Raw genomic sequence first — 20,825 nt, 5'->3', positions numbered from 1 at the left:
AGCCGTGAGAGTACGGCGCAGTGAGGCTTTAAAGCCGATCACTCAGACCACAGGTGAGGCTTGTGTTGGAATGTGGCTGAAAAGGAGAGCCGTGGCCTCACCTGCTGCTGCTCGCTGGGAGTGTATAGAAACAGGGAGGCGCAGTGAAAGGGGCAGAGGGCGGAGTTTGCTCCACTTTTCTCAGTGCGCCTTGAAAAGTTTGAACCAAATCACTGGAATCAGGTTTACTTGTGGTCCTGTGGTGCACCTGCCGTGAAAGTCAAGAGCAGCCCTCCCCTCCGCCTGCGCTTTACCTCGGATTTACCTGCCGACCACAATGAGCCAGTGATCCCCGCCCAAGCCAAGAGTATCCCGTGTACACACAAACAATAACAATGAAGAAAGGATCGCTGCATTTTTTGGGTCGAAAGAACAACTCTCTCTTCGACACCAACGTCAAAATGAAGGATATGGGTGAGTACACCGCCGGTTCAGGCAAATACCGCAGTCAGCAGGGGGAAACAGGTGTTTGCACGATCGACTTCCACGACCTTTGGACTTGGTGTTGACAAGAGCAACCGTGTCAAAGCCCATTTCTAGGAAACTCACACATGATTACGTTAAAACTGCTGACAAGCGTGCCTTAAATTCCTCTTTCATTATTCCTCTGCTGGTAGCCTACTTTAAAAAAGATTCCCGTTTAACAAAAAGCGGCAGGTGCCATCGAGGGAACGGCAAAAATAATTCTTAAATGTCAGTGTCCCTCCTCGGATAATCTGGGTGACTTTCCAAATCAGGCTCCACACTCACCCGCTCACTCTGATCTGAATTTCATTCATGGTGGCAAAAATGTTGTATTTTATGATACAGCCAAAACAACAGTTTCTTGAGTTATATGACATGGATGTGTTTTGATACAGTTTGGGTGTGGCTATTATGAGAGAGAGTAGCCTTATCAGATCTTGTGATTCTGGTGTATCCTTTAATGATAAAAGCGATATACTCTATGATGACATATTTACATGCTAAAGTTTCAAAAGGTCTAAATGTGAATGAACCGGGCGAGTAGAAAGCCTTACACTAAAGATGGACACATCTCTGAGATATTTTCAGTAGTATTATTCATTAGTATTTGTCATTTAATACAGTTTTATAACAACAAATGGGCACCCTAAGCAAAAGTTTGGGCAGTTTCCTAGCAACACGCCCTTTGGCAGTTAAACACAATATTTTTTCTTTCCAAACCAGCTCAGTCTTTCACTCTTGATTGGAGGGATTTTTGCCCTCTCTTTCTGCAACAGTCCTCTAGCTCTTAGATATTCTTAAAGTGTCTTGGATGCGCTCCTCTTTTGAGATTTATCCACAGATTAGTCAATGATGACTAGACTGTGAGAGTGTGAGGGTGATGACATAACCTTTAGTTTGCATCCCTTGAGGTCGTGCATTGTGGTCTGGGGCGTATGTTTAGGAACATAGTCGTGTGGTCAGAGGCATTCTCTTTTCATCTTCATCTTTTGTGGTGTTTTTCTTCCAAAATCTGTTGGATTGTTGTCTGTTGTCTGTGTTTAGTTAAACCCATTATTCCCAGTACAAATAAAATGTGCCCTGCGTCACTCTCCAAAGCACGATCCATGCACTCCCGTGCTTGACAGCTGCAGAAGTGTTCTTTTCGTGAAACTGCAGCCTTTTTCCTCCAAACACACCTTTTCCCATTACAGCTTTGCGTTTCAGTTCAATTCCATCAGTCCACAGGATTTGTGTCTAAAACTCAGCAGATTTGTTTGGATTTGCATTTTCAAGCTTCTGATTTTTGGGCACAAGAAGAAGGGTGGAGGATGAGTGGCTTCACATCAGAGCAGTTCACCACCACTTCAGAGTCTGCTGAATCCTCTTTTAGGTCTTTTGCTGTCAAACAAGCAATTTTCTCAGTGAGTTTTCCTGGCCTTTCAGACCTCAGCGCGACCACCAATGTTGCTAGTGACGGCAGTTTCTTTATCACATTACAGAGAAAACGCCTGACTGCCATCTTCTAGCTTGTAGCTGCTAATTGATGGGATGTGTTTCGAGTGTTGGAATTTTTAGGTCACCTGTTTTTAATGATGATTGTTAACTAGAAAAATTCTCTCACAAGCTGCATCGCTACGTTATGTCAGTACATTTCAGTAATCAGTTCTTAGAGAGAGAGAAACATGTAACTCTTTTAGGCCACTGCATACACATTTATTACTCATGACAATGCCATCTATTGAGGAGAAATCATGAAATGCAGTCAGAATGAACTTGCATCACTACAGTCATTGTTTCAGTGGGAGTTTAAATGATTTTAAATTGAACACAAAGATTGTGTCATTTAAAAGCAGACTCCAGGCACAACAACTAAAAAGCTCTTGTAAAATCACAACTAACAGTGGTAACTCAAACCCTGGACAATGTTCACAAATTGCTATCAGTTTACCGAAAGGTTGCACCAGCTCTATGTGACATTAGTTCCAATTCACTGGTGAGAACAGGAAACAAAAGAGTAATTGCTATGCAAAGCCGCAACATGAGAGAGAACATTTGTCTATTTAAATCAGGATCGGACACAATAGGGAAACGAATCATTTGGTTAGACTGGTTGGACACCAAAGCCTTTTCATTCTGCTGTCGTTCCCACATTTTTCTTGAGTGACACCATCCTATTTTTGCTTTAAAGCGCAAGCAAATCATAACGACATCGTGATGATTTTGTCCCGGGACTAAGTTAAATGTAAAGAGAAACGCTTTGCTTTCCTTGTTTGTTAAGTCTTCAGTCGGACTTTGTTTGCAGCCCTGATGACGAATGTTTCTTGAAAGCTGAAAGAACATACCGACTCGTGCCTCCCAGTGACAAATATCTCTCATCAGTCACAAACAGGCAGACACTGGAATGAACAGCGATGATGGTTTTCTTGTTTTTGTCTTTTTACCCACTCAACCCCAGTGACATCTGACAGCGTCAGTTCAAGGAAAGGTTTTCAGCTTCCCAAAACTGTCAGTGTTTGTGCCTCTGCATCTTAAGCTGAGCTGAGATTTTAGTTTCTGTTTCTTTGCCCCACTGCTCTTTGAAGTCACCATTGTCCCATGCATGTGGTTAGGGTTGCTCCTGAATTAAGTAGAGACAAATATTGTTTGACATGGGCGCCTATTGAAAATGGTCTTTTTTCATTCTTGGCTCAAATTTTGAGGATTTTTAGGGTCCAAAGCTTCCAGTATGAGCAGTGGATTTTTAACAATAACAATAATAATAAAAAAAAAAACGATGAAAACAATGTTTAGCTATCATATCATGCAAATACTTTTGATAAGTAACTGAACTTTCACTTTATCGCAGTGAAGACTGTAATTAAACACTGCAATAACTTGTTGAGCTGTGTGTTGCTATTTGGTTGTTAACAACAAATGACCACGCAGCAGATAATCAGGTTTACTAACGGCCACTAAAAAGCCACTTTGGCGCTCACAGTATTCCAGTACCTGCACGTTTAAAATGACTGAGACTTGGGCCCGGTCCAAGTTCCTCTCCCACTTGTAGAGATACGTTGGAGCCTTGTCTTTCTGGGATTAGAGAGTTATGTTGATCTATTGTCATCCAAATGGCCCCCAGATCAACTACTCCTTGATCCCTGAAAGAAATGGGGGACCTTATAGCTGCAAAATGGGGGGGGGTTGAGTCAAGAGTTAGGCAATAGGGATTTGGCCTTACTCCAAGGAATCTGTTTCCACTCTTGGGCCAGATTTTCCATGAGGTTTATGCATAAACAGACCTAGATCTAAAAAAAAAAAAAAAAAAAAAAAAGATCAAAACTTGCTGCACCATCTAGGGGATGATAAATGCTTTTGTTTTTTCCCCCCATCAGACAATGTGGAGTTGGTGCTGGGGTCACCTCCGATCCTTGAGTCAGGGACTGCCAGCGTACGGGCCAGACCCACAGTCAATCATCATGCTGTGAGTATCTCAGTAAAACTTCACCATCCTGTTTAATGTTTGAACATTCTGCTCGTGGTTTGGAGAGTTTGTTTAAGTTTAAAGCTTGTTCTGTTGACATACTTTCCTTATTGATACCTCACGTGGGAGAGATAAGGCTCACACTTATCTTTGAATGAAAAGCAATATTGTTATGAGAGGCATCGCTCCAGGAAAACGTGATATTGCCATAGAGGCAGGCGATAATATAAAAGCTAAATCAAAATCCGTCTTAGATTGGAAGTAAGAGATTGTTACAAGAAATGAGACATTCCACTGTCATGGCAGAAAGTTGAATAATAACAAATTAAGACCTAATGGAAATCTGTAATAAAGCCCTCTAGATATTATACTTGTTATTCCACCACACTCATGTGACAGAATTAATTTAGTACCTTTCTTTAAGTGGAACTCTTAATGCAGGACTTGTATCTGTAATGGAGCGTTTTATGCTGTGGCAAGGATACTTTTACGTACATGTCTTTGCAGGTGTAACTATCTCGTCATGCACTGCAGTGTGGTTGCACTGCTAAAACACAAGTTACGTTTTAGGTAGTTCTGAGAGCGACTCGTCTTAACTTAGCTCCACGTTAGCAGTCCGTATGACTGACAGATGCATGACACCCATTATCTCGTCATGGCGCAAATGAACAGCTCGTCTGCGCTCTGGTTCACACACCTCACCTTGATGTTTGGGAGTGTTCTGTGGCATGTGGACGTGGCACACCCAGCAGCACATGGGCAGGACGCCTCTGACTGCTGCGACAGCTGAAAGTGAGTCATAGTGCAGAGGCAGAGCAGATGAAATCAAACTGGATCATACACTGGATCTCTGTTGACACACCCTTGTATTGTGACGCAGCTACGTAAGCGGGATCATTAGCAAACAGTGTAGTTCAGGGTGTGTTATCAAGAGGATGTCCAACTTTTTCGAGGACTTGGTTTGTTGGCTGAATTTGCACTTACAGTGGATTAGACCAATTTTAATTTATGTGTCAGATCTGTTATCTGTCCAGCACCACTGTGTAATTTGTCAGTCTTTCCAGGTCGCAGTGATCTGATGTGTGTAAATACAAGGCAACTGGACTCCTTTTCTTGGCTGTTTCAGTTCTAACTGACTTGTGAGGAGTTTCAGGCTAACGAGCTGTGCTGGGACAGACACACCTGGTTAGAACTGAAGAAGCCTCCTTGAAGAACAAGTGAGCCAAGAAAAGAAGTCCGGTTGCTTTTTTATTTAAACACTTGTCGATTAGATTTGTAGCATTTAGATTTATTACTGCTAGCAAGCATTAATGTAGCTGAAACACAGCATTTCAAGCTCTCGTGTATTCGGATTTCTTACCAGCTCATTACTAAGACCATTTCACAAAACCATTGAACCTGTTGTGAGGACTGCAGCAGACATGCACCAAGGCGCACGGTGATTAAAAATATTTCAAGCGTTGCTGAAAGGATTTTGTGCCCTTCTGAAGGGCATTTGCTCTGTTAAGTCTCGAGGATCTCTGTTATGTCAACAGTCTGTGTTTATTTTGGTGGTGCTGGTTCTGTGAAGTGAACGGCGCCTCTCTGCCTGTCAGTCTCTCTTTTTTTTCCATCTTACTCACAGACAAACACACAGGTATCTATTTGTCAGCCTGCGATTTTCTGGGCCAGGCCACTGTAGCAACAACAGATGGTGCGACGAATGATAGGTGTATCCTCTGATTCACTAAATTTTCTTCATCACTGAAGAATGTGAAAGTGAGGTGTTCCACCTATAGTTTTATTGTGACAACGCTAAGGTCATGTATTTTTAGTACCGATTTGAGCAGAACACTGAGTATTGTCTTAGTAGTTGTAGTAGTGCATATTCCTCATAATGCTAAGAGCTGAAAATCCATGAAATCTTTTCTTCTGTTGACACTAATAATGCATCGTTTTCTTTTAAGGAGCACGAGTCCTGCACTAGTTGAAAACTGGTTTGTTCACCTCAAGAGTGAAATCTTGCAAGGAAAAATAGAAAAAAAAAATTTCTCTTGAAGAACAGAATGTACGCTTTGTAGTCTCATTGCGACTGCTCAGTAAGAAACCGTCTAATGGTGTTTGATATCTTTTTCGCAGTCTTCATATGACAGTTTTCAAGGGTTTGCCGTTCCAACTCCCACAGTCCCTCTCCTCCCCCCAGCCAATGGTCCAAAGCTCAACGGTTCAGGTGAGCATCTAACCAGTCTAGTCTCTTATTTACTTTTGGTTTAAAGGGGAACTCCGGGGCATTTCAAGCACATTTCCATTGCTAGAGGTTGTCAAATACTGACGGTAGGACACAGACCGGTGCAAATCGGCGCTCCCTGTGCCGCGTTTCCGCAGCCTGTCATGCTAACCAAATACGTGGTGGCTAAGGGGCAAGCGCTAACCCTTCCACGTAAAACAACAACTTGCACACTGCAGAAACGTCACACCACTTTATAAACCATCCGACAATAAAGTCTTAAGCCTTACCATCAAAACCATATGCATGGTTCTCACATTACTGGCATGGGGACGTTACAAAACAACTTTATAAACAGCATGTCACTTACCTCTTGTCGGTAGGCTCGCGCATGTGAAAGCCCAAAAGAGTCAATGGACGATACTCCCATATATGAAACAATTATCTTCTCTAGAAAAACTGCGTTCAAGTATTTAAAACATTACAACAATATTACTGGGCATCAATCGCCGCACAGGGAGCGCCGATTTGCACCTCTCTGTGTCCTACCGTCAGTATTTGACAACCTCTAGCAATGGAAATGCGCTTCAAATGCCCCGGAGTTCCCCTTTAACATGCCTTCAAGGCAAGAATAGTGTTATTTAAACTTTGTAGGGCCGAGGTCAATTTGTAGTGCCTTTACTCAGACTCAGTTGATGGATCACAGCAATCAAAATAGGAGAAATACAGGTCAGGTGAATGTTTGTCAAGGCAGTTGCTCAATAAGCTCTCGGAAAATGTCCAAACAACCGTACCAGATAGAGGGTAGATTTACCTAATGGGAGTGTTTGCATTCATATCATTTTAGTTTTGCGATGATGACTTTCACAAGATTAAGGTTTTCATCTCACTTGGTTTTCAGGCTTAAAAAATCCTTATTTGAGATGATCTCATTCTTTTGTGTCTTTTAGTTTCTTACTTTTAGGATATTCTGCTGAAACTGCTGAATTGATTTCCACACACTGTTGAATAGGGGTTTTCTCAATGTAAAATGGAAGCATGTGATAACATTCAGAATCATTGTGGCGATATCATTGTATCTGAATAGACCAAATCTTTCTCTCTTAATATGCTAAAAACATACTAAGTACTCCTGTTACAACAGTCCTTGACTTTTCACAATTATTCTCTCCTTTCTATCTTGTGTAGTTGCTGGAGATCAGTTTTCCAATGGATCTGTGATATCTCTGCCTGACCTTGCGGGGGGAGACTTGGTTGTTCCTCCTCCTCCTTCAATGGCCCCTCCACCCCTTCCACTGAGTTTTATCCCTCCTCCACCGGACTTCATGGGTGACCTAAACAGCCTAGACCTGGCAGCCCTTCAGCCTCCTTCTATGCCCGCACCAAAACCTGCTTTTCCACCACTGTCAATGGAGGAGGAAGATTTATCCCACCTAAAACCGCCACCAATGGCTCCACCAAAACCCCCGTCTACTTGCTCTTCTGGCTCTGCATCATCTATAGCCATTTCTAGTCCATCACCAACCAAAGTTCCTGAACGTCCAAAATTTGCCCCACCACAGCCCCCTTCTGAAAGGCAGCACAAGACTCATAAGACACCACCTCCAAAGCCCATAAGGTTATCCTCCGTCTCTAACTTTGACCCCCCCCCACACACTCCTGCACCTCCTCCGCCTGTGCACACACCCACATTGTCCACCTTCAATCCCCAAAACACAGCAAAGCTCTATAATGTTCCAAAGACCAAACTTCTCTGTGTAAATGAAGATCATGACGCAAGACCGAAGCAGATGTTACTCCTGGAAGACTCTGGGTCCGTTAACTCTCTTCCCGTGCTTGTCCAGGTGGATGGAGAAGCCCCTAAAGTGGCTACACCACCTAAACCAGCTCCCAAAGATGCACCAGAACTGAAGGAGAACTTAAAAATGATCCAACCCTCTAAATCACCTCTACCTGAGCTTCACAAGGAGGCTAAAACAGAGGCAGTTTCTCCACAGTCAGAAGTAAGCAAACCGCCACAGTCTCAGCAGCCTCAGAAAGTGACAAACACAATTTCTCCACAGTCAGAAATAAGCAAACCGCCACAGTCTCAGCAGCCTCAGAAAGTGACAAACACAGTTTCTCCACAGTCAGAAATAAGCAAACTGCCACAGTCTCAGCAGCCTCAGAAAGGGACTAACGTTCAGGTCAATTCAGAGACGAGCAAGAAACTCGAAGTATCTCCACGTCAAAGCCACAACTTTAGTCCAATGCTTGATCGTAAACTACGCAATCTGAGGGCTAATGAAATTCACGGGGCTCGAGATGGCCATGCAGCATCTCCACTGGCTCTCTTAATGGCAGCCAAGGAAAGAGAAAAACACAGAGCAACTCACTCTTTGTCACGGGAAGGCAGCACCAAGAAGAGTGAAGAGCCCAGAGCAAGCATTCCACCAAGTGACTCAAGTCCCAGTCCGTTAAATGTCATCTCGAGGTCTGGCTCATCTTCTCTAACTCCTACGGTACACAGATTACATGAGAGCACACCGTCTGTTAGGCAGGTAGAACACGCGCAGACAATTCAGTCTCCAGAAAAATCCAGCTGTCCTGATCAGATACAGTCTTCCAATCCAGCTCTTAGTAGAGTCAAAGCTGCTCCATCCCTGACTGTGAACAACCTGGCTGAGAAGAGACAAAGTGCAGAGCAAAGCCCCTCAGTTTCTCAGGCTGTACAGCATAATAATCAGAAAGGGGAGTTGAATATCCCATTGCTCCCTCCACCACCAGAGTTTGATGATTTCAATGAGATAAATGAGCCACCCCCGTCCATCCGTCCTCCTGATCCGCCTCTAAAAAAGGTACCAACACCACCTGTCTTTCAGTCTCCAGCTCCAGCTTCAGCTCCAGCTCCTGCTCCTCTTCCAAACCACACACCCCCTCCGCCTCCAAAACTCCCACCTTCTGACATTGACATCAAACCAAAGCCACAAGTCCAGACAAAGCCCAAGCCAGCCCCCGCTCAGCTACCACCCGCTCTTTCTCCCAGTCAGGCCACTCTTCTGGGCATCTTACAAAAGAAGATGTTGGAAATGGACCACAAAATGGCCCCAGCGACGGAGGCCGAGTCCACCTCTGATGAGTGGGCCACCACTTTGTCCGATGAGGACAATAAGATCCCTGTTGCACCAAAAGCCAAAGCACAGGCCAAAAATTCCCCCGTTGTCAACAAGTCAGCAACTCTGGACATGCGGGAGTTGGAGAGCAAAGTGGCCAGAAAATTTCATGAGAACTCGCAAGTAAAAGCTCCCACCAGGTAGGGCTCTGTCAGCCATCAAATGTTACACGTCCCTTTTCTAAGACAATGTGCCCAGTTTTTGATCACTGTATTTACTCAAAATGTGTGTCTTTTCACAGCAATGGACCCCATTCCAAGTACCAACATGGTAAGACTTTCACCATCCGGCCTGGAACCAAACAGCCCATTACTCTTGTTACCAAAGAGGATTCTTAAAGGTCTGTCCCAAGCAGATGCAGCTCCAATGTATGCAGCAGTGCATACTATACGCTATTGTATACTTTTATTTGCAGGAATTTGTACAACACAGAAAAAATGCCAGCGATATTGAGACACAAATGTGGTTAGATTGTGAATGCTCAGTTAATCATGGAGATCATGCTGTCACAGGGCTTTCTTTAGCCTTTTTGAATAAATATGTACTTTGTTAAAGCGACTGTCAGATGGACCAATTTCAGTTATTTTAAAGTGCTGTTTTGTTTTGTGCGCATTGCATATGTTGCCCATTTAACCACAACCTTAAATCAGTCTTAGTTCCACATGCGTAATTGTCACTTAATAAGTATTTTCTAGAGATAAATTAGATATTACATGTAAGTCTTCCAGGGATCTATCAGTAATCTTTATTGTATAGTACAATACACAACATAATTGTTTGTTGTAATTATGTGCCCTGTAAATGAAATGTTCTCCCATTGTTACATGTCCATTATATAAGCGTATTGGTGCAAAGTCAGCATTTAATTCGGTTCAGTTCCAGCATCTGTCTCTCATATTTATTGATCTAAGAAAATTTGTATCTATTAACGTGTTCTTCACAGGAAGATTTATAGTCATGTAGTTACATTATTGATGTACATAGCAGTTTAAGATTCAAATGGAGATGCAGTTCTGTATTGTACTGTTTTTTTTTTGTTTTTTTTTTAAATCTCCAAACTCAGTTCTTTGTAACATTCATCCCAACACTCATAACTCGAAATAAATTCAACCAGTAATATGTTTAGCTGTATTTGTGTGCTTGTGTAAAATACAAAACTTCTGTACATTACGTTGATGTCTCTTCACATTTTTATTTTTGGCATTTGCTCCAATAATATATCCTTTGCTGTTAGTCTCTGTATTAGAACAGTTATGGCATTAATCACATTCCCACAATGCACCCATTTTCAAACTGTCAGTCATTTCTGCAGTAGCCTCTGACATGAGTTCAGTTACTGTTCAGACTCTACAGGTGTGAATCGGGAGCCCATCGCATGTTAACTGAAGAACTCAAGTAACCGATGATTGATTTAATTCAAAGCAGCACTGCGAAGTGAGAACGCTTCAACGTAAAAAAAGAAGTATTCACAAATAAGCTGCAGATGATGTAGAAGTTTACCAAAACATGTTAAAGCACAAGTAATTCTGCAAACAAAGGGATGTTAAGCTGGACCAGTGCCATCATGTGAAAATAATTAACTTGCGTCTACAGTATTAGGCCGCAGATGAATAAGAACCTAACTGCTTCTCTTTGCATGCGATCTTCATTTCTGGGCAAATTGCCCACACTGATCACATATAAACACCTACAACTCTGTTGGCACATATGGAAGAAGAACATTAATGTGGTGAAAGGGAATATTTGCAGCAATCCTTCCCAAAAACAATACTGATTTCCCCCAATTTATCTATGAACAATTTAGAAAGGAGGAGAAAAAGACCAAGTCAAATAATTGCAAAAATATACATTTGACTGGTAGTACTGTACACCAAAGCACTTTGGTTACATAAGGAACACAAACCTTTATCTTCTGGGTGAAGGTCCTACTCCCTATAAAGCTATGAGGACCACCACCTATTTTAACTCAGTGAGTAGATGTGGTCTCCATTGGCCTCACTGTTATCACGATTATTTGCATGTCTGCCTTGTCCGTCTTAATTGCAAACACAATTCCAGGCATGCAAACTTGCCACCTTTCGGCGAAATTCGCCGTTTTGAAATCAAAATGGGTCATTCTTCTGAATCGCGTAGATCCGAGGAGAAAAAAAAATAGGGGGGGGGGGGGGTGAGCATGTCAACTAGCGAGTGGAACTGTGAACCTCAAAACTACACTAGACCTATGTGACAACAAATGACTGACAAGAGTGGCGTGTGAGAGAACCACTATCACCAATCAGAAGTGAGGAGGGCGAACCCCTATTCACACCCCCACCCCCCCCCCTCCCGGACCACCCCCCTGCTACAATTTGACTGATGTCCTGAAATAGTCTTCATAACGAATTGTGTCGTTAGATCAATTAATGTGCTTTTAATAGTGTCTTTGATACAAGTGTCAGCTAAATGTCTTGATAACAGACTTGAAATAGTCAACAATTCCTCGATATTTCACCGCCTCACAGAACGCTGTTTGTGTTAGTGCTACTCGAGGTAACTGTAGAGTGGCTAACTAGCGCCTTCCACACAAGTTCAGGGCTTTGCTAATACTTTTAGCCAACGTCAATGGAGACCTTAATTGTCGCCGGACTTGGCTTTTTAACGAGGTATGCCCCTTCATAATACCCTCCGATAATCACGGAAAGGGAACATTTTGCCCATTTGAGGAGGTCGTTTCATTCGTCGTGAGTTTATCAATGCAGAGTCCGGAGAGCTCTGCCACAGGTCGTATTTGAGAGTGCGACCCCCATCCCCTCGCTGTTCGCCCACACCCCCGTTGATACCCCCGTTGATGATGACAGCCTACAGGTGCACTCGTGTTCATCCAGTATGATGCACCATCAATCGAAGTTAAAAGGGGGCACAATGTAGGATTACGTAGTGCTCGTGGCATGCATGTCTCAAAACTTACACTGTCATGAAAAAATGCCGTTTAACTAAGCTTGCCGCGAGAATGTTTTTCTGTTAGAGTGCCAGCTGTCGATACAAATTTGTCTCTGGCGGTACGTCAAGTGAATTGCTGATATAAGTTTTTCCCGTGGAGCTCGTTTGGCTCGGCATGCCAAACGTTCACTTTCGTGGTTTAATGACAGCGGACCGTGAAAGTGGTCGGGAGAGTCATCGTTCAGGCTATTACTAAGCATAGGCTGTCTTGGGGCAGTAATTAATTAAACGTTTAATCCTACATACTTGTAGTATCCCTTTAAGGACCATGGGACTAAATTTTTCGTTAAATTTAATGTAATTAAATGTATGATACTACAGTTAAATGCTTTTGAAGACCTGTGATGTTATATATCAAACACATAATAGTACAGTAAATGCAATTGATAGGCCTACTGTACCTATAAATTCATCTTTTATGCTGCACAGCTGTTCTCTACTTAATGCAAATGGGACATACTGTATATTTTATAATATATATTTTGTATAATTTACAACTTAATGCGTCTCATGTTTCCGCTTTTCCGCGCGTGCCGTGTGTCCGTGTACCCTTCTCACCTTTTTCACCCCTGACCAGTTTGCATGCCTGCAATTCTTCCAATACTTTTAAACCATTTACAACAGTTGTTAAGAGTGTCAGTGTCCAGGGACCACAAAGGGAAGCCACATTGCTCTGAGAACATTAAGTTACCTTTAATGTAAAATCATGAAATACAATAAAGTTGCCTCAAATGGAATCACACGTGACAAAGTCATACAGTTTGGCATAAGGTTGATCGAGGCCGATTGTGGCAAAACAAAACAAAAAACCCCCAACACAATAAGACAGAGTGAGAGAGCAGAAATCCAAACGTGGTGCACATATTTCAAAGGTTGAAGTGAAAGACGTGACATTTAAATGCATTTCTCCTAATGACATATCACATTAAACTTTCTAGATACACATGGCCAAACTGCATCATGGGGAGCAAAGTAGTTATTCTAATCCCCCCCAAAGATGATCATATCAAAGCTAAGATGAGGGGCTGGGAGGTCCAGCAGCTGGATCCACTGTGTGGTGAAGCACAAGATGATCCCAGCCCACGGTTGTGAGGGTGGTGGAGCCACCTTGACGCCAACACACACCCTTCACAAAATCCTGGTGTCGCCGATCTCTGAGTCTATAGAAGAAGAATATTTCGTAAGTATCTTCTGTGCTACAGACGACAGAGTTCTTGTTTTAAGCGTTTAGTATAGAGACTCACATTTCTTTCAGTTCAGAGTTCATAACAGCAAGGGAGCAGTCATCACTAATGGAGGCTAGCAAGGAGACACTAGAATGGACAAACAGTGTCAAAATGATGTAGAGGAGCAATGAAAGATCAGTCTGAGCATTTTGACATACAGAATAATTACCTGTCTGTGGAGAAGGCAAGGCCGTTAACTCTGCGGCTGTGGACGCTCTCAATCCGGGCTGGTTCTGTTCCCAGGAAATCCTTCACCGTCACTCTGCCCAGCTCGTCTCCTGAAACACAATGAGCATGTAAGGAGCAATACACAGGGCCTGTGAATCAAAGTTCTGTCCATAGATAGTCTACTGGTGGGCCATACCAAACGCAATGGTGCTTCTGTGGTGGGGGTGCCAAGCTACAGTGGTGGGAGAGCAGCTGGGTGACTCAACATCTGAGACAAAAGACAAAGACAGCAGTGGATGATGCATCAGCCCAGCAATTACATACTGAAATGATATTATGCCAAGACAGACAACAGATTCTGGGCTCAAGAAGATCAACTCTTCTTAAAAATAACAGACAGGTGCGTGGCTAATTATGCACTGACAAAATATGCCATTAAAACCGATTTTTAACTGTTCCTGTTTAGCTAACTTTGGTCCATTAGGCCTGATTAAGCAATTCAATCCATCTGTGCCCATGTTCAAGTGTGCCCCTGAGTTCTGAATGAGTTTTTCCCATTACTGTTGAAACTACAGTACAAATGCCTTCACCTGGTTGTCCAAGCTGGTTAAAACAGGTTGCTTACCTATTCTTGAAGCTGGCTTATTTGGCTTCCTCCTGTCCCACATCAGCACACGGCCGTCCTGACAGATCAGAGACAACAGTGGAAACAGGTTGAGTTCATTTCAAGAATCCAGTTTTGCACTTCTCCCTCTTCTCCCATAAACAAATCAAAGTAAGAATTGCTTGATATACCCAATGTGTCACCTTTCAAATTTGTGTGACTACAAATTCACACTTTTGCCACACTGATGTGTCATGTTCAAACATTGTGGAGCTCAACAAATAGTTTAGTGTAAAGAAAGACACATAAACTCATTCAATGCCTTTGACGGTTGCTTACGTCATTTCGAATAGTGACGCCCCCCGTCTTCGACGGTTGCTTCCGTCAATTGCGTTTTTTAACGGAGCGGGCTGGGGAACAATCTAGCGGAGTTTGTCACTAAATCTTAGGCTTGTAAACACTAAACAGAGAATATACTGGCAAAATTACCCGCAAGGTGGCAGCAGTGCCACTTTGCACAAAAAAAAAGAAGAAGCTTGTTTTCTCAATTTTTTGGTCAAAAAGCTGTTTTTGGTGAAACCAACCTATGTTCTACTGTCTATTACTAAAGGACTGAAAATGGTAGAAACAAACTTTTTTTTCCTGATGAAAGAAGAGAGTCTACTCTTTCTTTTGGTAATTTTGGTGTGTACATAGTCATAAGACACACTTTTCTGTGGGTCTTGGAAAATCTGTCAAAATACTGTAAAACACTTGGCAGTATGGGTGGCTCTGAACTGAAAATGGCTGGCAGCCAATGAGTTAAGAAGCTTTTATTTAGGCTCTGTAGGTTTGGTTTGACCTTTGGAAATGCTGCAAGAACCATAGTACTGTCCCACTACTATACATACAGGTGCTGGTCAACGAATTAGAATAATTTGAAATAGTGCAATCAATAAATTCTTTGAATGCATTTTTCGTGCAGAAAGCAAATCAGGTGTTCACCGCACCTGTCCTACTCGTTAGACTAATCACAGAACTCGTTACCTGTAAAAAATTTGCTCAGCTGATCTTTCCAAAAGGCCCATTTAGGCCATTTAACTGTGACACTGTTGTTTTATTGAATTCGAATAATGGAGAAACCGTTTCATTGAATTAGAATAAATGCTCGAATGTTTGTTTTCTGTGAAGAGTGTTCACTGTGCAGTATAAAGTCAGGGTTGAGTAGAATTTCTAAGTTGTAAAATCAATCATGGGTAAGCAGCGCGACCTCTCAACCGGAATAGTGGCTCAAATTAAAGCCCTTCGCCAACAAGGCTTGACCCAAACTAAAATTGCTGAGCAGCTCGGCATCAGCCAGTCTTCCGTCTGCAAAGCTCTCAAGAAAAACTGCAGCAAGCGCACCAACTGTTCCGGCGTCCGAAAAACTTCTGCTCGCGACAACAAGCAGCTGAGAAAGATCGCAGTCAGCAACCGGTTCAAGTCCACTTCCGAGCTCACCGACTTGTGGAACAAGCAGACCGGCGCTGACGTCTCCAGATCAACCACTTACCGTCGTCTGCGCGAACTCGGCTTCAAATCTCGCGTTCCAGCAGTAAAACCGATGCTGAATAAGAAACAAATGGTGAAACGGCTGAAGTGGGCCAAAGAACACGGCGAGTGGACTGCTGAAGACTGGCAGAAAGTGGTCTTCAGTGACGAATCACGCTTCTGCATCTCCTTCGGTGACCAAGGTCCTCGTGTCTGGCGTCGTGGTGGCGAAACCTACAACCACGAGTGCGTGAAAAGATCCGTCAAGTTTCCCCAGAGCGTTATGGTCTGGGGATGCATGTCCGCTCGAGGTGTAGGGAAACTCTGCTTCCTCAAGAAGACTGTCAATGCTGCCGTATATCAAGATGTTCTGGAAACGTTCCTGATTCCGACTGTTGAGGAACAGTTCGGCGAAGAAGACTTCATATTTCAACAGCATCTTGCACCGGCTCATGCGGCAAAGTCAACCAAAGATTGGTTCACTAAAAAACAGCTTGAAGTTTTGGCATGGCCGGCCAACTCGCCTGACCTCAATGTCATTGAAAACCTTTGGGCCATCGTCAAGCGGAAAATTCGCGACAGAAAGCCTACTACGCTGGACCAACTGAAGCAGAACATCGCCACTGCCTGGGAAGCTGTGAGTGCGGAAACTTGCGACAAGCTGGCCAAATCGATGCCGCGGAGACTTCAGGCAGTCATACAAGCCAAGGGGGCAGCCACAAAATACTGAGAAAGTGATGATTCTAATTATAATAAAAATTATTCTAATTCAATGAAACGGTTTCTCCATTATTCTAATTCAATAAAACAACAGTGTCACAGTTAAATGGCCTAAATGGGCCTTTTGGAAAGATCAGCTGAGCAAATTTTTTACAGGTAACGAGTTCTGTGATTAGTCTAACAAGTAGGACAGGTGCGGTGAACACCTGATTTGCTTTCTGCACGAAAAATGCATTCAAAGAATTTATTGATTGCACTATTTCAAATTATTCTAATTCGTTGACCAGCACCTGTATACATCTAAACACAGCACATTGAAAGTGATCAAATTGGCCATAAACAAAGAGCCATTAGTCAGGCTAAAATAAAAATAAACACCCCGATTTAACCTTAACCTCTGCTGGGAAAAAAAAACAAACAAACAAAGAAAAACCTCCAGGAATTTGACACAATAATGTTGACAGACATGGTTGTAAGGCTGTGAAGAGAAGAATGCAATCAGTGTCATACTTGGCCACAAGAAATGAAGAGCGACTCTTCTGTAGGACTGCAGGCTACACAACTGACTGGCTGTGTGTGGACTGTAGAGAGAAAGAACCAGGAAGGAACAGTTAGTGGCATTTTTAGTCTAGTATGTACGGCTTCACTTAATAAACTGCTGTAATTAATTGCAAATATGTAAAACTTTTAACATGGATTTTTTTTTTAAAAGGCTTTCCACTTACAAAATCAAAACTTGATACATTTTGATTTATTGAGAAAAATGCCCAGTAAAATCATATTTGGCTACAATTGTTAAAAAAATAAAAAGAAGAGTTTCTAGATTTTTCCTTACCACTGTAGCTTGTAACAACTGTTTCCTGGCTGAGATCCCAGACTTTTATTCTGCATTAAAGAAAAGACTTTATATCATTAGACGGTGATCTCACAAACTAATGAAGCTTAAGTCTAAAATAGAAGCAATAAACACTTGTCTTTTCTACAGTGACAATTGCAGCTGTGTATGTGCAGACAAATGACAATTTCGAGGAATAAACCCTGAACCCTTAACCGCTTTGGTGAAAGAATTCAGTGGCTCTTCTATGTGTTTAGCTGGGATGGTTTGGGTTGAATTGTGCCATGACAGTGAAATTGTTCTCAATCATCAGTTTTTACGTAGGATGTTCTGATCTTGGAGGATGGCTGCGTCCCCCATACTAAGAATGAAGGGTCATTGAATGGATGAAGGCATGAAACGTATGACATTGCCTTCACAGACACCAGATCCCATCCTAGTTTAACCCTACAAGTATTTTAGGCAGGGCATGTTAGACATGACGTAAAAATTTTCAACCATTTTGCACGTGTGTAAGAGTCTGACCGGCAGTCCATGCTGCCAGTGACAGCACTGTTTGCTCCAGTAATGGGGCTCACTGTAGTGACGATATGGTCATGGTCATATTTGGTAAAGCGATTCACCAGCAGGTGCTCGTCTTCTGCCAACTCCCAGAGCTCCAAGGCACCTGCACAGTAGAACAAACACGGTTTCATTCAAGCCTCAAGTCTTGAATTTCATACAGCTTCTAAAGAATGATGTTTTACCTGAATCTGATGCTACAACAATTCCTTTATCAGACACCCATTTGACATCTGTGACACCAGCCTCAGTCTGCACACCAGCTTTGCAGAACCCCTCATTGGGGGCCTGTTCAGGGTCACTGTAGATCCACACAGATCCCTGCCAGTTCCTGCCACTGAGGCTGGAGGTGCCCAGCAGCAGGGTGCCATCTATGAAAAGAAACAATTGGAGAAAAAAAAAAAAAAACTATAAAAAAATTCACACTTTCTTCAGGCTTAAAGGCTAACCAAAATTCATAGCACGAGCACTACCCCGTTAGCCCAGAGTTGAACTCACAGGGCAGCACACATTTGTGAAAAAATACTTCTTGTTTCAAATATTTTCCACCAGACTGCTGGACCTCTGCACAGGTCCTGGAAAATTATTTTATTTTACACTTAAAGCACTTGTAGAAATGCCAAATTCAAAACGAAGCGCTTGCACACCAATGAAAACGTAAACAGTAAACAGTGATAACAGAGTAGCGTCACCACGTGTGTAACCCAGCATCCTCCAGCTAGCAGCTTTTTCCTACCTGCTCTGTACTGAGCTGCGCACAGATGTTTCTCCATGCACGCAGGAGCGTTGGGGGGTATGTTCCACCGGTTTTCCTTGATCATACTGGTATCGACTGAACTTTTCATCCAAACAGCACACGTTTAACTACTTAGTTGCTACAGCTGCGATTTTCACATCAACTTTAGCGCAGCTTCGACTTTGGCTAGCTAGCACCTGTGCAAAGACACCGCTGTTATCGTCTTTGTTTTATTTGGGAAACATTAGAAATGATTTTATCCTAAAAGCGAAACGATGTCTGTGTCCCATTAAACATTGGCTACTTATTATTGCCAATTTACGAATGAATGATAAGTGAACAGCAACACATGGAACCGGTGGACATACACTTCCTGCCTCAAGAATCTTCTTCGTTGGTGTTTCTTCTTCCAGGAGGATTTTTTTTTGTAGTAAACAGGTTGGGCGGGCGGTTTGCTGCCATCCGCCAAAAAAAGTTGTCTACTTTTAACTTTTAAAATGCCTCGAACCCTAAAAACTTTTTTTTTTTAAAAGCTCAATTCGGAGGAGGGGAAGCTCTTGTTTCATGGCATAAGTCGTTCACCATTCCAAATAAAGAGTTGTCTCACAGATTGATCTGTGTTAGTTTCCCCATATATAGCCTAAAGCTGTTCATGAAATAGTTTTGAACTTGCTCTAGCTGTCTGTGTGCTCTTGCACAATGATGCTTCATTCTTAAATATCAAATGATGTTTCATCTATATCATTGAGAGAAATCAAATTTTTTTTTTTTGCATTTAGCACTTTTATGTGCATTTTGTTGCCAATACTTGTAATGTAATTTACTAGCAGAACTTTGGCATGTAGTTGAGTATTTAACATCAAAGCACTCAAGAAATTGAGTAAAAACGTTTTCTTCCTCCAGCTCTGGTTTTTCTAAAAGTTTTTTTGTATTCAGTATGTGTAGATGGTCCAAAGTAACAATTTGGTTTGTAAATCAGTCATCAGTCATCAAATGTTGTGATGCAGATTGAATTCCGCTCACCTCTGTGAGGCACTGTGACATCCCAAAGAGCAATTGTACGGCTGTGAATATGTGCACAACAGCTCAGCAGCTCCGGCTGTGCAGAAAGACATTTCAGTTGGCCACATCAGAATGATGATAAAAAAGAGACATCAGAAGATTCAAATAATGACTGAAGCTGTAGAGATGTGCCATATCCTTCGAGACAGTATTAAGAGCACTGCTCCTGCAACTGTTTCATCTGTAAGTCAAAGAAATTAAGTCTATGTGTGTTAAGTGGAAGACAGTGTTTGAAAAGAAGTTCCATAAGTTGTGTTTGAGTAATTGATGCTATAACAAAGAACACAGAGCTGCACTCCATCAATATGCAATGTGGAAACCATTAAACCGAAAGGGACATCATTCTTTGGTCTGATAATGTCTAATAAGACATGGCTCTTTGTATCTAAACATAACAAAACATGGCTACAAAACAGCAGTTACCATCACTGTGATCTGTCCCAAGTAAAAGAAAATGTAGCAAAGAATTACACTGTCAAGCCATTAGCAAACTATAGCATACCTAAAAACTATTTCAGTTGACACGTCTGTAGCAGCGACATATTTTGCCCAAGCTTGTCTCGGTAATAAGAAACTGACATCTTGGGATTTTATTCATTATATATTAGGCTTTCACTGCAAGTTAAGTTTAACAAACGTAAGCCAGATTTGATAAATATTCTGCCAAATCAAACTGTGTTCCTAATGTCATTTTAAAATTTCAGAACTTTTTTTGTAAATTATATGCTTATTGTCTTCCAAAGAGTGTGTCTTTTGAAGAAATAAGCATTTTTTTAAACCTGTAATCCCATCTCATGTTCAATACTACAATATGTTATGGACAAAGGAGATTTTACTTAAATCCCCTTTGTTCAAAAGCTACACGTTAGACTGATGTGTTTGAACGAGCTCTCTGTGTGTTTGTTCCATGTGTGCACATTTTTGTTTGTTGCCACCCATGTCTGTCCTCCCTGCAGATCTTGATGAGGAGGTCATAGGGCTCTGATCTTACACCATCCCTACCTGGAGTTGCATGATGTCCTCCTAGATTTTTTTTTCTCCCACAATCTATGATTTTTACGATTTCTTGTGTCTGTCTTGCTAAGTTTGGTCTTTTCTGTACACCGAGGCCACAGGAATAG

General features: G+C 42.2%; 2 protein-coding genes across 2 annotated transcripts; one reads left to right on the top strand and one right to left on the bottom strand.

The window, feature by feature from the left end:
- Positions 1-187: 187 nt before the first annotated feature.
- LOC142377158 (uncharacterized) lies at positions 188-10,474 on the top strand. Its single transcript, XM_075460984.1, has 5 exons — positions 188-453; positions 3,858-3,946; positions 6,065-6,155; positions 7,341-9,444; positions 9,546-10,474. Exons 1-5 carry the CDS (start codon positions 375-377, stop codon positions 9,640-9,642), a joined length of 2,460 nt encoding a protein of 819 aa, XP_075317099.1. The 5' UTR covers positions 188-374; the 3' UTR covers positions 9,643-10,474.
- A 2,481-nt stretch (positions 10,475-12,955) lies between these two features.
- wdr77 (WD repeat domain 77) lies at positions 12,956-19,041 on the bottom strand. The gene is made up of 10 exons (XM_075460982.1): positions 18,643-19,041; positions 18,092-18,277; positions 17,871-18,012; positions 17,346-17,395; positions 17,021-17,091; positions 14,303-14,360; positions 13,874-13,945; positions 13,679-13,787; positions 13,528-13,596; positions 12,956-13,443 (listed from the first exon to the last, which is right to left on the bottom strand). The coding sequence occupies exons 1-10, from the start codon at positions 18,749-18,751 to the stop codon at positions 13,296-13,298; spliced, it is 1,014 nt and encodes a 337-aa protein (XP_075317097.1). The 5' UTR covers positions 18,752-19,041; the 3' UTR covers positions 12,956-13,295.
- Positions 19,042-20,825: the final 1,784 nt, after the last annotated feature.

Source organism: Odontesthes bonariensis, chromosome 3 (assembly GCF_027942865.1).
Source record: "Odontesthes bonariensis isolate fOdoBon6 chromosome 3, fOdoBon6.hap1, whole genome shotgun sequence".
NCBI classification, from domain to species: Eukaryota; Metazoa; Chordata; class Actinopteri; order Atheriniformes; family Atherinopsidae; genus Odontesthes; species Odontesthes bonariensis.
The sequence above is the reverse complement of the archived record's forward strand: the minus strand, read 5'-3'. Positions and strand labels throughout refer to the sequence as shown.